A 13,792-nucleotide genomic window follows, 5' to 3' on the forward strand; every position below is an offset into this window, starting at 1 on the left:
GCCCCCGCGCACCTCACGCAACCGCCCAGCGACGCACTGCTGGCCAGCGGCGTGCCAGCTCATTGGCCAGGCCAAGGCCCCAGCAGGAGCGTCGACGCTCGTCTCCTGGCAACGGCCGAGCGCAGGGGCGGGGTCGCCGTCCGCATTCCAAGGAAGGAGCGGCGCCACACTCCCAGGCTCCGCCCCTTCGCGCCGCAGACTCCGCCCTACTGAGGATTTTGGGGTTTCATAGGGGCCGACCTGAGAAGAGGAGGAGGCCTGCGGTCCGGGGCGGGGCCTAAGGAGAGAAATTCGAACCTGAAGGCAGAAGGTTACTCCACCAACGAGGGGACAAGGCTCTGAGGCTGGGAAAGACTGGGCTTGCAAGGCACCGGGCTGAAGAGCGCTGGGGCGGGGACCACAGGTCCTGGGCGGTGCTTATAGCGTCAAGTGGGCGGGGCTTTCACTGAAGGCTAGGCCAAGAGGCAGTCTGTGAGCAGAGCCTGTGGAAAAGCTGACTGCCCCCAGCTACGTACTTTATTTTCGCCAGGCGGGTGCACGCAGCTTGGATTATACCTTCCTACCCACGAGGATCGCCTCTTCCTAGCTCTCCCGAAGCTTCCGTGACCTCGTGGAACGCGCAATAAGTTCCACATGACAGCGTGGATTCCTAATCTATTAATCAGTCTCAAACAGTTACACCGTAGTATCTACACAGGGCTGTAAAAGAAGCGGCATCTAGAAGCAGTACTTAGCATGATTTCTGTGCATAGAGGACGGAAGAGCTGAGGGACGGCTTCCAGGAGGAGCTGCTGGCTGAAACAAGCGAAACACTAAGATAGAGAATTGGCGGTCGATAAAGTCTATAGTTGAAAGTATTATATCAGCGTCAGCTGATTGTGGTCATCGTTCTGTGGTTACATAAGGTGGATGACAGGAGAACATGGCTAAAGGAGTTTACAATTTTATGTGTTATTTTTGCGACTTTTCTGTAATCCTAAAATTGGTTCAAAGTAAAAAAAAATATTCAAAAAGAAGAGAGAAATGAAAATTTTAGCCTAAAGGGATTAGCTGTATTAAAGCAAGGCAGAATAGTTAAGACACTGAGAACTGCAACCAGGGCAGTGTGTCTGGGGCCTGGGAACATGGGAAGCAAAAACACAGCAGGACTGGTTGGCCATGTAGGTTTATATTGTATTATTGGAACAATAGAGAGATATAATTTTATACATGGTCAATTTAAGAGGGCACCTTTGCAAAAGGTCATTCAAGAGCAAGGCCCAAATAGGTTGATAAGAATGTAGAAAAGGGGGGAAATGTGGACATTAGAAGGCTGCCTATAAAAGGGAAGAGGAAGCAGTAAATATTGATATTCTATGTAAATTCAAAAATGAAGGGAACTGGAGAGATACCACCAGGTGGGTACGGTGACTCACCTGTATCTAGCTGTGGAATTAACTCTTGAGTTTGATGGAGAGAGCCTGTGTCACTGAATAAGGTGGAAGAGCAATCAAGCATGATTCCTTCTATCCGTCTCGGGCCTCCACATGCACATACATCCACACAGACATGTGCCCACACACATGCAAACATGCACACGGTGGGGGGGGCAGGGGGGGCAAGGGGGGGACACATGCTCACTCACTCACAAATTTCCAGAGCTGGGAGTAGCATTGACTGGAAAGGAAAAGGACCCCTGAGGCTATAATAGCTCTGCTTCTTGATCCGAGTGCTGAGATGGGTAAGTTCAATTTTTGAAAATTCATCAAGCTATATATTTATTATTGTTGTTACGGTGATAGTGGTAGTTGCTCTGCTGGATGTACTAGTCAGCTGTCTGTTGCTGTGACAAAATACTTGAGATTAATCATTTCTGCCCATGCTTGTCTTTGGACCTGTGGTGAGGAAGTACGTCACGGCACTAAGTTACAATCCACTCCAAATTAGTGGCATAAAACAGAAGGCCTGTTATTCTGCGAATCCTTTAAGATGCATAGGTGGCTTATTCCTGCCCCTCGAAGGCTGGAGCTTCAGCTAGGAAGCTAAGCTGTGGGAGTGTTGAGCCTAGTCAGCAGACCCATCTAGAGACTTCTTCGATTGTATGTACAAAGCCTGGGTGTGGACAACTGAAAGGCTGAACTCAGCTCGGACACCCTGAGATCTCACAGTATGGTGACCAGGATCTAAGAAAGCAAGGATCCTCAGAGGGAGTGATCACAGTGCATCCCAAGAGACGCAGCAGACAGCAACATCTCTGACGGTCGAGCCTCAGATGGCTTAGTATGCTCCATCAGCTGACAGTCCCAAGTGACTAACATCAAGAATTTGTAGTCATCTCTTAGAATATCTACCACATTACATAATAGTAAATATTGGTCCCAGCTTTTTACTGGAAGGTCAGAAAGTGTGCTTTAAAAAAAAAAAAGAGTAGGTGGAGGAAGGGAAAATGCAGATGCAGGGGGATGAAGGTGTCCCCCATACCTTCATATATTTGAATGCTTAGTCACTGGGGAGTGGAACTATTTGAAAGGATTAGAAAGATTAATAGGTGTGCCTTCTTGGAGGAAGTGTGCCACTCAGGTGGGCTTTGAGGCCTCAAAAGCCCATGCCAGGCTTTCTCAGAATCTCTCTCTCTCTCTTGCCATCTCTGTTTCTCTAGGTCTGTGTGTGTGTGTGTGTGTGTGTGTGTGTGTGTGTGTGTGTGTCTTTTGCACGCAAATAATAATAATAGTAATAGTAAATAAAATTTTCAAATATTGTAAAACTATTGATTCTCTTGGTCGCCGTAATTTCTCTGGCCTCTGTGCTATTGCGCGCTTTGAAAACCCTGCCTTGGTGCTGTTCACTCTCCCATCCCTACACTTAACTCCTATTTATCCTACAGAGCACAGCTCAGGTGGGATTCTTCCTTCTACCTTAAGAGCCCTCTCTATATTCGTCTAACAGAATACTCACCAGTCTTTTTCCAAGGACTACCCTTGTGTATTTACCTAAATGTAGCCTACCCTACTGAACACTCCTCCTATAAGACTGAGCTTATAGGGCCGTGGTAGGGGGAGGGGTCTCATTCACTTAGCACAGTATTGCCCTGGCACATAGCTGGAATTCTAATGATGACTTCCTGACTGAAAAAAAAAAATGGTAATAGCATCAGGGACATCAGCTTAAGGGGGAAATTATAGGAGATATGTTTGTTTGCTGTGAAAAGAAATATTCACAAGAAAAATTGAAAGACGTTAAGGCTCCACAGAATATGCGCAGTAGCTGGTGGCATTGGGCATGAGAGATGATAGAAAAAGGACAAGTAGCATAAGATGACACACACACTTCAGGAGGCTGAGTGACATGTATGTAGATAAAGGTGTAGCTAATGAAAACAGCTCTGGTGTGAGCGGCACCCCTTTGTCCCTTGAGACTAGCTTACCACCTGACCGGAATGAGCCACTTGGCACGTAATTATTAAATAAATAACTAGGCCCAAACAGAGAAGCTGCATAAGGTAAGACAGAATTCAAACCAGTGTTGAAGGCAGGCTGGGTCTCCTGACCTTGCTACCGTAGGTTTAAGAGGAAGGCTAAAGAAGACAGCAACAGAAGTGAAACTTGCTTCCCAAGCCTCCACCTCCCACCATCTCCGGGGACCTCATTAAAGGTGTTTAGCTGGGCAGGTGTAAACCAGCCTGGGCCTTAGGAGACAGGGAGAGGGTGCTGAAGCTCCTTTGCCTCCACCCACTCTATACCTCCTAGCCCTGGTTGTGTTGCTAAGAGCTTCAAAGACAGAGAAGACGCAGCTGGAGCCCCAGGGCAGCATCGGCCAGGAAGCCAGGCATTTTCTCAAGCCGCCTACAGTCAGAGAAGCACTGGATAAGCTACAGGGCCACGACCACATTATAGAACCATGAGCCAGGACAATAAAGTGAAGACAACAGAGTCCAGCCCCAGCGCCCCAACCAAAGCCAGGTGAGAAGTCTGTGTGGGATCCAATCACCTCACTCCCTTGGACCTCTTTCTTCTTGGTCTCCTGGTCACAACCCAAGCATTGAATGTCTCGGTGGATGAATGAGGGAGTCTCTTCTGTCCTACAGGAAGAGGCTGCCTGTCCTAGACCCATCTGGGGACTATTACTACTGGTGGCTGAACACGATGGTCTTCCCAGTCATGTATAACCTCATCATCGTCGTATGCAGGTTTGGCAGGGGTGCTCAGTGAGGGCCTTTAAGCTGTGCTAAAGGGTGAATACGGAAAAGGGCAAGGCCTGAAGGAGGGGGTGTCGTCCCTGGAGGGGCCTGCCCTGACAACCCACTGTACACACAGTTGGTACCTGTAAGCCAACCCCTCTGTTCCTGCCCTGCAGAGCCTGCTTTCCTGACTTGCAGCGCAGTTACCTGGTGGCCTGGTTCGTGCTGGACTACTTGAGTGACCTGCTGTACCTACTAGACATTGGGGTGCGCTTCCACACAGGTCAGTGAGTCCCTGGGACTAAGCTTGCCCCACATTTCCTTAAAGAAAGTGTTAAGAAGGGAGCCACCTCTAGGACTGCGTTGTCAAGTGCCACTGTATTTGACAACACCATAGTGCTCACTCTAGAAACCTGCCTGCATCTTGCCCTCATGGCTGGCCTGTCACACCCAGCCTCCCCCAGACCTACCCTTGGCTGACCCTAGCCCATCTCCCCCTTTTCTTCTAGGATTCCTAGAGCAGGGCATCCTGGTGGTGGACAAAGGCATGATCGCCAGTCGCTACGTCCGCACCTGGAGCTTCCTGTTGGACCTGGCTTCCCTGGTCCCCACAGATGCAGCCTATGTGCGGCTGGGCCCCCACATCCCCACGCTCAGGCTAAACCGCTTTCTCCGAGTACCCCGCCTCTTCGAGGCCTTTGACCGCACAGAGACCCGCACAGCTTACCCGAACGCCTTCCGCATAGCCAAGCTGATGCTCTACATCTTTGTCGTCATCCATTGGAACAGCTGCTTATACTTTGCCCTGTCCAGGTACCTGGGCTTCGGGCGGGATGCATGGGTCTACCCAGACCCTGCGCAGCCTGGCTTTGAACGCTTGCGGCGCCAGTATCTCTACAGCTTCTACTTCTCCACTCTGATCCTGACCACTGTGGGCGACACACCGCTGCCGGCCCGGGAGGAAGAATACCTCTTCATGGTGGGTGACTTCCTGCTGGCCGTCATGGGTTTCGCCACCATCATGGGTAGCATGAGCTCTGTCATTTATAACATGAACACTGCAGATGCAGCCTTCTACCCAGACCATGCTCTAGTGAAGAAGTACATGAAACTGCAGCACGTCAACCGAAGGCTGGAGCGGCGAGTTATTGACTGGTGGGTGAGAAGGCTGGTTGGTTCCCAGACCCAGCCAGGGGGAGCTGTGCCTAGGATCTGAGCCCAGTGACCCTGTTTTTATTACTGCCTGCTGGCCGTAGCTGGAAGATGGGATTGGGCTTAGAAAACGGTGTCTTCCACTGAGGCAATCTGGACCAGGGGAAGAGGGTGGGCAGGAGATTGACAGGGAGAGAAAATTTGTGCAAAAGAGTGACACAGAGACCAGAGAGTGAGAGCTGCCACTGCCTGAGAGGATGCGGGAGGCTCGGGAGCGAGTGGGTGGAGAAGGGAGCTCTTCCGCCAGGAGATGGCCAACAGATGGTTGATTGTGTCATGATAATAGAAACTGTGTTTGGAATAAAAGGAAATGCCTCGATGTCAGGGAGCCACCACAAAGCCTGTCTGAGAGGGTGGGAGCTTGCTGACTAAAGCAACTCAATAGGGAAGTGGCACGGGACCCTGTGGCTGGCGGGGGAGGCCTGACAGGAAGTAAAGGAAATGTGTCTACTACCAAGTGGTAGGGGCCTCCACACCTTGGATGAAGTAGAAAAGCTCATGTCTGTAACCAAGAAAGGGAGTCTGAGAGCTGTAAGGTACTCCCATTGCTCTTGTGAGAACCCGGTGTGGCTGGGTTCTTGGCTGAGCGGAGTTCTGGTGAATGGGTGGAGACAGACACACTGGGTTCCGGTGAGGAAATGGCACTGCCTTTCCCCCCAGGTACCAGCATCTGCAGATCAACAAGAAGATGACCAATGAGGTAGCCATCTTGCAGCACTTGCCTGAGCGACTGCGGGCGGAGGTTGCCGTGTCCGTACACCTGTCTACCCTGAGCCGAGTACAGATCTTCCAGAACTGTGAGGCCAGTCTGCTGGAAGAGCTGGTGCTGAAGCTACAGCCTCAGACCTACTCACCAGGCGAATACGTATGCCGAAAAGGGGACATTGGCCGAGAGATGTACATCATCCGTGAGGGCCAGCTGGCCGTGGTAGCAGATGACGGTGTCACACAGTATGCTGTGCTTGGTGCAGGGCTCTACTTTGGGGAGATCAGTATCATCAACATCAAAGGTGATTCCCCAAGGGAAACCGCTAGGGCCAGGGCTGGGCAGGAAGATGGGGATGGCAGAACCATGGGATAAGATGGGACTTTGGGGGCACCTAGATGCAGGAGATCTGGCCCTTGTCTGAGTTGCTCCAGGACTCAGGAGAGAAGCAGGGTATGGATTAGCTGTTCCCTGAGGAGGAGCTGAGCCAAAGTCAGTGGGCGGGGTGGATTCTTAGGCAACAAAGCTACATGTGTGCTGTGAGCACTAGTGGAAGTGCCAACGGACCGGCCTGAAAGCACTGCACCAGCCATGCTGTTACATAACTACCCAACAAATGTCTAGCAAAGAAGGTCACTAATAAGCACAGGGCTTGGTTGCCAGCACCTTCCTGTCCCTTCTAACTGCCCTCCCTGCATCTGTCTGTCCTTGGACCACAGGGAACATGTCTGGAAACCGACGAACAGCCAACATCAAGAGCCTTGGTTATTCGGACCTCTTCTGCCTTAGCAAGGAGGACCTGCGGGAGGTGCTGAGTGAGTACCCCCAGGCCCAGACCGTCATGGAGGAGAAGGGCCGGGAGATCTTGCTGAAAATGAACAAGTTGGATGTGAATGCCGAGGCAGCCGAGATCGCCCTCCAGGAGGCCACGGAGTCTCGGCTGAAAGGCCTCGACCAGCAGCTTGATGATCTACAGACCAAGTTTGCTCGCCTGCTGGCCGAGCTGGAGTCCAGCGCACTGAAGATCGCTTACCGCATCGAAAGGCTGGAATGGCAGACTCGAGAGTGGCCGATGCCAGAGGACGTGCCCGACGCTGATGATGAGGCCGAGCCTGGGGAAGGAACTTCCAAGGATGGAGACGGGAAGGGACCCTCAGGCAGAGAGTGACCCCGTGCTGACCCCTGAAATCCCAGCTCAGGTGAACCCAGAGTGGTAGGAAAGCCTGCCTGTAGAAATGTGTCATCCCATTTGCTAGGTCACAGAAACTTAGGTTCATTGGCCTATAGGTGCCTAGCTAGAGAGGTGGGTTATAGCATACATTTGTCCTGTACTCACCAGTACACACACACACACACACACACACACACACACACACACACACACAACCACACACACTGGCTCAAGACTGTGAGTTCCACATAAAATGTTGCTGTCTTCTCCTCACATGTGCATTCTCATAAGTATGACTATGACTTCTACCCACTTAAGCCATGACCACAGAGAACAGTTCATGCACTGTCAGTGCTGGTCACCTTGGTACATTTTAATCTGCTCTGCTGGTATAGGACGGGGACAGTGTCGGAGCTACAGGGAGAGAAGGCCAGTATAATTTCTGAGTTTTGTTCGCTCTAGGTCACCACTTCAGCTGTGGCAGGGCATGACTAGACTTCAGGTTTGAGCTGTGCCGGGTGTTATCTTAAAATGACCCTGATGTGTAACTTAAGAGTATACCAGGATGATCAGTGTCTTATTCAGGAGAGCTTAAGAGGGTTATTGATTGCACTTTAAAACATTTTAAAATGTGTAATTATTTTGTGATTTATTAATAAAATGTAACGTTCATAAGGTTGGCACAGGGTTTATTGCATTCATCTCCCTATTGCCTGGGCTCAAACTGCCTAGGACATAGTAAGTGCGCACATGCGCATTTAGGAAAGCTGAAACAGAAGCCAAGGCTAGAAGTTGGGTGCTTTTTCTCCCAGCTCTGCTTTCAAATCACATTGAAATAGAGTGGGGGAAGGGTATGATGTAAATGGCTGCACTGCACAGCTGATGGATTTAGGGGGATGAAAATAAGCTTATTGGTAGTACAATGTGACAGGCCCACTTGACCCCTTTAGGGGCCTGCGTTAGAGTGGGTGACTCTTGCCGCACCAAAGAGTCCTTGAGTGCAGCAGCAGAAAAAAAAAAACAGTGATAATGGATAATGGATAATCCAGTCTTCTGAATACAGGAAAATAAAAGTTTCAAGGCCAGACGTGCATCTCCTTATGCCTCTGTTCTTCCAGGATGAGGGCTGTGATGTCACCATAGGGGATCCACTAGTGGTGGAGCAGTTCCCATCACTGTGTTGAAGACAGTACTTTCCCAGCTTGGGGTTATGCTGGGTAGAAGTAGGTTAGAACACAATTTCATGGAGTTCCTGTAACAAAAAATAAAAAAACCTCAGTGTGTAACAAGCACCGAGCAAGGTACTTCTGTATATGGCAAGAAATGTTATTGAAATAGTCGTTCAGGGAACTGCACGTGTCGTCCCTCCCCTCCATCACAGGAAATAGCTGAAATGTTTGCATCCCCAGAACATAAACCTTTTTTTATTGCAGACCAGGAAAGAGCAGAAACCTCTGCCCTATTTTGTTTACAAAAACCAGGTCTCTTAGGACTTCAACAATTCACTTAGAGGCAAATGTTTCCATCCTTCTACACAGGCTTAGACTTGAAAGAACAGAAACTTCTGGACCTGAGAGTGGAATATTCCTTAAGACTAATTACAGGAACAGGAATCTTGAAGATTATGTTAGTGGGGTTTTTTTTTTTCTCTAGCGGTAACATCTTTCCAAAAACTTCACAGCCTAAAACAGCACCCACTTATTACCTCACAGTTGTGTGACTCAGACCCAGGCCTGCTGAGACTGAACTCAGTTGTCAGCTGGGCTGGGCTCTTAGCTTGAGGCTTTCAGAGAAAAAGCTGCTTCCATTCCGGCTATTGGCAGAATCTGTCACTCGAGTGTAGAACATGAGGTTTTCTGATGCGTGCCTCCTTTATGTCCACCCACTTTCTCCCAAGGCATTCCATTTCTAAGACCAAGCAAAGGAAAGGCTCTTCTTCATGGGGCCCTAATTGGATTAGGCTAGGTTAGCTTGAATAGTGTGGAGTAATTTCTCCGTTTCAAGGTCAGCCAACTATTAACTTTAGTTACACCTGCAAAGCTTCCTTTGCCATGTTGATAAGGCAAAAAGTAGCAAGAGGCAAATCTCCACCTATCATAATCTCTCGGGAGGAAGCAACCTAGATCCCACTCTCAAGAGAGGGCACAGAACACGGAGAACTCAGAGCTGAGTATTTTTTGGAAAGTATATACTGACCGCAGGGCCATGAGGCTCTGGAGCCTCAGAGTGCACCCCCCTAAAAGCATGTAAGCGTCAAAGAGGCACATCCCAGCTGGCACTGTCAAAAGGCCATAAACTCTGCCCCAGGCGACCAGAGACTTTTGCAAGGCCCTAAGTTGGGGAAGGGAAAAGCAGACAGAAATCCATAAAATACAACTGAGATTAAAAAAAAAATCCTCCAAAAGTTAGATGCCTAGAAACCTTAATGGAATTTGCAAAACTCAAGATGTGTGCAGAATTTTTCATGGATGTTAAGGAGGCATCCATGACTCTGCACATACATTATATCCTTCGGTTTGTACAACAATGTTAGGAGGGGTTTTTTTATTATGCTCATTCTTTCCAGAGCAGGAAACTGGGAGCCCATAGAGCAACTGAAAATACCAGGTTTGGTTTGTTGAGTAGCTGCTTTCTCCCAAGTCTGGCCCACATGCATTGTCTCCATCATCATTAACCATATAAGAAGGGTACCAGTATTATGTCCATGCTGAAATGAAGAAACTGAGGCCATGGGATTAAGTAACACAGGGCTCCCAAGTCACACGAAAGGAAGCCCATCTACCATTTTTATGTTTGTTTATTTACTTACTCACTCACTTACTTACTTCTGCTTATTTGTGAAAGGAGAAGGAAAGAGAGCCTCAGCTTGGGGCTAAAGCAATTCAAGCTCCTTCCTTTACAGAGAGCAACGCGATGCTTCCTATCCATCTCTGTGGTAACCAGGGGAGACTGAGTCTTTTCTTGCTAAACAAAGCTGTGTGACCCACCAACAAGGCAGCCCAGTGTGAGGAAGTGTGATCTCTCAAGGATGTAGGCATAAAGGTGGAACCGATTGCTGCACTAGAGAAAGGGAGGGGGGGGAGGGTGGCGAGCGTCTACACTCCTATATCATGTATGCTGCTAGATTTGCACAAAAGTGTCAAAATATAGCAAGGGCTTTCCTGCTGAGATCATGGCTGCCTTGAGGTTTATCTCTTCTCTCTTCCAGAAGACCTAGGGCCTCCTCTTCTCTTGAGTCATGGCTGCAGGAAACCTTGCCCCCCACCCCCACCCACCCCCTCTCTCTCTCTCATACAGTTTGGCTACTAGTCCTGGAAGACATGTGAAAATCAGTTTTCAAGCTTGGGAATGAATCTGATTCATAGGAGACGGGCCATCCATCCTGAGGTAAGAGCCAATGAAAAGTCTAAGAACAGGAGGCAAGGTGTATGGATTCTAGCCTGGGACTCAGCTGGAGTTTGGCTTGGGTTTGGAATCAGAGATGAGTTTTCAAGCTAGTATCAAAATCATGGCTCAAGTCAGAGCACCTGTCAGGCTGCACTGACATACTGCAGGCGGGACAGAGTAACTGTAGCCGTCAGACTTGAGGTTTGCTTCTGAAGTAGCGCTCACCATCTGGGGAACTCTCAGCCTGTTCTACAAAATCTTTTAGAATTATTGAGAACAAATGCTAGAGAATTAAATGTGAGTTAATTTATGAATGTAAAGTTCCCACCTGCACCTGGTGGGTAGTGATTTCTCCATAATGAATATAATTTATCACCATTACTTCCTTCAACCTGTGATTTTTATTTATTTATTTATTTATTTATTTATTTATTTATTTATTTATTTATTTATTTATTTATTTATTTATTTTTGCCTTTGAGAGTTCTCAGCCTCTAGCTATTTAGCTCCTGTGAGCCCAAGCCATCTATGGCCTCTAGGCTCTTCTGGCAGTACCAGACCTTGCCAGCAGAGGGAGCCATGTCTATCCTCCTCTTCCAAGCCTCTTTTCCGGGCTTTATGATTACATGACTTTGAAAAACTGGGCGACATAGCCAAGCAGAAATGGAATTTTAGGGGCATGGAATTGGTAGGCATTGTGACCTTGAGTGGTCTGTGAAAACACTTGTTCAGACTTTGTTTTAATTTTTAGATTTATTTTATTGTATGTGTTTCTGCGTGTATGTATGTGCTATGCCTGATACCCTCAGAGGTGGGGAGACAGCGTCAGATCCCGTGGAACTGTAGTTGCGGATGGTTGTGAGTCACTGTGTGAGTGCTGGAGGCTGAACCCAGATCCTCTACAAGATTAACAGGTACCTTCCTGGTTTCAGTATCTCAGCCTGTTGCTCTCAGCCTTCGTGCCAGCACGGCCCACGGGAGCACCAGAGGGTAATAACTTGGGGACATTCTTAGAAGCTCTCTCTGAGTGGCTTTTCTTTGGCTCTATTAGGCCTCAAGTGAGGTCTTGACCTGATTTATATCGCTGGCCTTCATTAACCAACTTTAAGGGCCCAGGGAGGCACCAAGTGAGATTATCCGGCCAGAGACAGCCCCTGGGCCTGTGGCTCTGCTCTCCCCGAACACAAGTGTGGGGACCTGGAAGACCAATGTTGCCCCTGACATCTTTCCTCTGCCCAACATTATTGCCTGCTCTGACTCCAGCTGGCTGCCTTCCCAGCCATTTTCCTCTTTGTTTAATTATGCCAAGAGACGAGCCTCCTGTGTGGGCAGGGATTGCGTAGGCAGGAGCTCCACACAGAAGCATAGCCGCGCATCGCAGAAACGCAGAGAAAGGCTTGAAAGGTGTGCACTCCAGAAAAGGCAACCTAACCAGACTCAGACTGATGAAATGGGGGAAAGCCGGAAAGCCCAGGGACTCAGATGCCGTTCACCTCCTGTGTAGACCCCAACTCTGTGTGGCAGGCAGGGGCGGGGCAAGGGGAGGGGCGAGCTAAGGGATGCTGGAAGTAGAGCTGTTTCCTGACCCTGACAGGATACTACTCTGTGTGTGAATGGTGGTCTGCCCAAATTAACTACTAGCATTTTGTGGACCTGTCAGCCACTTAGAATAAACAGTATCTTGCAGCGCAGGTTATCTGACTGGGCATTAGGCTCTGTAGTCACCTCTCTAGCTGCTCTTCCTGAGCTGAAGCAATAAGTATACCTTTCACCTACCTCAGATGCGATATTGAGAGAAGCTGAGTGTTGAAAGAAGGATCACGCTTGAGTCACTGGGTCAGAGCGTGCCTGGATGACAGAAGTTCCCCCTAGGAAAATGTAAAGTCTTCTAAACACAAGAGTCAAGTTTTATAGTCCAGAAGCTGTGAGACCCAAAACAAAACAGAAGCCGAAACACAACCTTGGCAGGTCACGAGCATGTGGGTTTCTAACTGGGTCTAGGGTCTCCATCCTATGAATGTTCATGCTCACTTTGCGGTCCCCCTCTCGTTCTCATGTATCCCGGCCACGCACAACCTTCTCTCCAAACCCTGGAAGGCCCTTGGCCTGGATGGAATTTCCTCATTTGTAGTAATAAATACTTACCCTCTTAACACTTTTCATTCCCATTCTCTCCCACACATTGAAACTCCCTCTTCTCCGCAGCAGCTCTTGGTTTTACTTTCCTTTTTATAAGCCATCTTCATTGGCTTAGACTGTAGCTCAATGGTAGTGTCTGCTCGGCATGAGCAAGACCCTTCAGGTTTAGTCTTCAGCACTGCCGAATTAACTAAACAACTTTCATTAAATCAGCATATTCACAGTATTTCCTGGCCCCTGGCTCCTATTACAACACGAGCAGTTAGAAGGCGGGTGGAGAGGAGATTAGCATGGTCCAGAGAAAATATCAGAGAAAAGGAAGTAGAAAGACTGTAAGAGGCAGAGGTGGTAGAGGAGCAAAAGGAAACAGCCTCTTCCAGACACAGCAGAGCTGATACACGTGTGAACGCACAGAAATTGTGACAGCGTGTAGGAGACAAGTATAAGAGGTACGCACAGAGCCCCACTTCTAACTAGGAAGCTACCTGCTGGGAGAGAGAAAAACCTGTTTTCTTCAATGAAATGGGTATATCAAGCATACTCCAGAGCAAGCCCCAAGCTCAGGGGTAAGTTAGTCAACAAAATGAACTCCATGTTTTTTTTATGTGCTTTTGTTTGTTGGTTTGGTTTGGCTTTTTGTTGTTGTTCTTCTTCTTCTTTGTTTTGATTTGGTTTTTTATTTTTTATTTTTTGAGAGAAGGATAAAAAAAAACATGAAGTTGGGTGGAAAGGGGAGTATTTAAGTTCTGGGAGGAGTTGGGAGAGGGAAAGAATAGGATCAAAATATAAAAGTGAAAACAACTTAAACCTCTATTAAAAGGATGGAAAGATATTGTCAGCAATTTGAAGTTCCTGAAGCCAGGTATGAAGGATCCTTCATTTAGAGCCAAGGTCTGAGTAAGGGAACAAATAATATAGAAAAAAAGTAAGGAAAGAAGTGCAGAGGGCTGATGAGGTGGCTCAGTGGGTAGTGACTATCAAACAAGCATTCCCCACCCCACCCCAACACCCCCACCCCCTC

At 48.4% G+C, this 13,792-nt stretch overlaps 1 protein-coding gene across 2 annotated transcripts; it reads left to right on the top strand.

Moving 5' to 3' along the window:
* The first annotated feature begins 3,547 nt into the window (after window positions 1–3,547).
* On the top strand, window positions 3,548–10,609 carry CNGA4 (cyclic nucleotide gated channel subunit alpha 4). Of its 2 annotated transcripts, XM_084772015.1 has the most exons (7): window positions 3,548–3,938; window positions 4,064–4,165; window positions 4,333–4,439; window positions 4,666–5,311; window positions 6,029–6,378; window positions 6,794–7,273; window positions 10,543–10,609. In XM_084772015.1, the coding sequence occupies exons 1-6, from the start codon at window positions 3,877–3,879 to the stop codon at window positions 7,240–7,242; spliced, it is 1,716 nt and encodes a 571-aa protein (XP_084628141.1). In that variant the 5' UTR covers window positions 3,548–3,876; the 3' UTR covers window positions 7,243–7,273; window positions 10,543–10,609. The 2 variants fall into 2 exon arrangements, with proteins under 2 accessions (XP_084628141.1, XP_084628140.1); XM_084772014.1 differs by lacking the exon at window positions 10,543–10,609 and having other exon boundaries at window positions 6,794–8,484.
* Window positions 10,610–13,792: the final 3,183 nt, after the last annotated feature.

The sequence above is a fragment of the Acomys minous genome (genome assembly GCF_964271855.1).
Source record: "Acomys minous genome assembly, chromosome: 2".
Classification (NCBI taxonomy): domain Eukaryota; kingdom Metazoa; phylum Chordata; class Mammalia; order Rodentia; family Muridae; genus Acomys; species Acomys minous.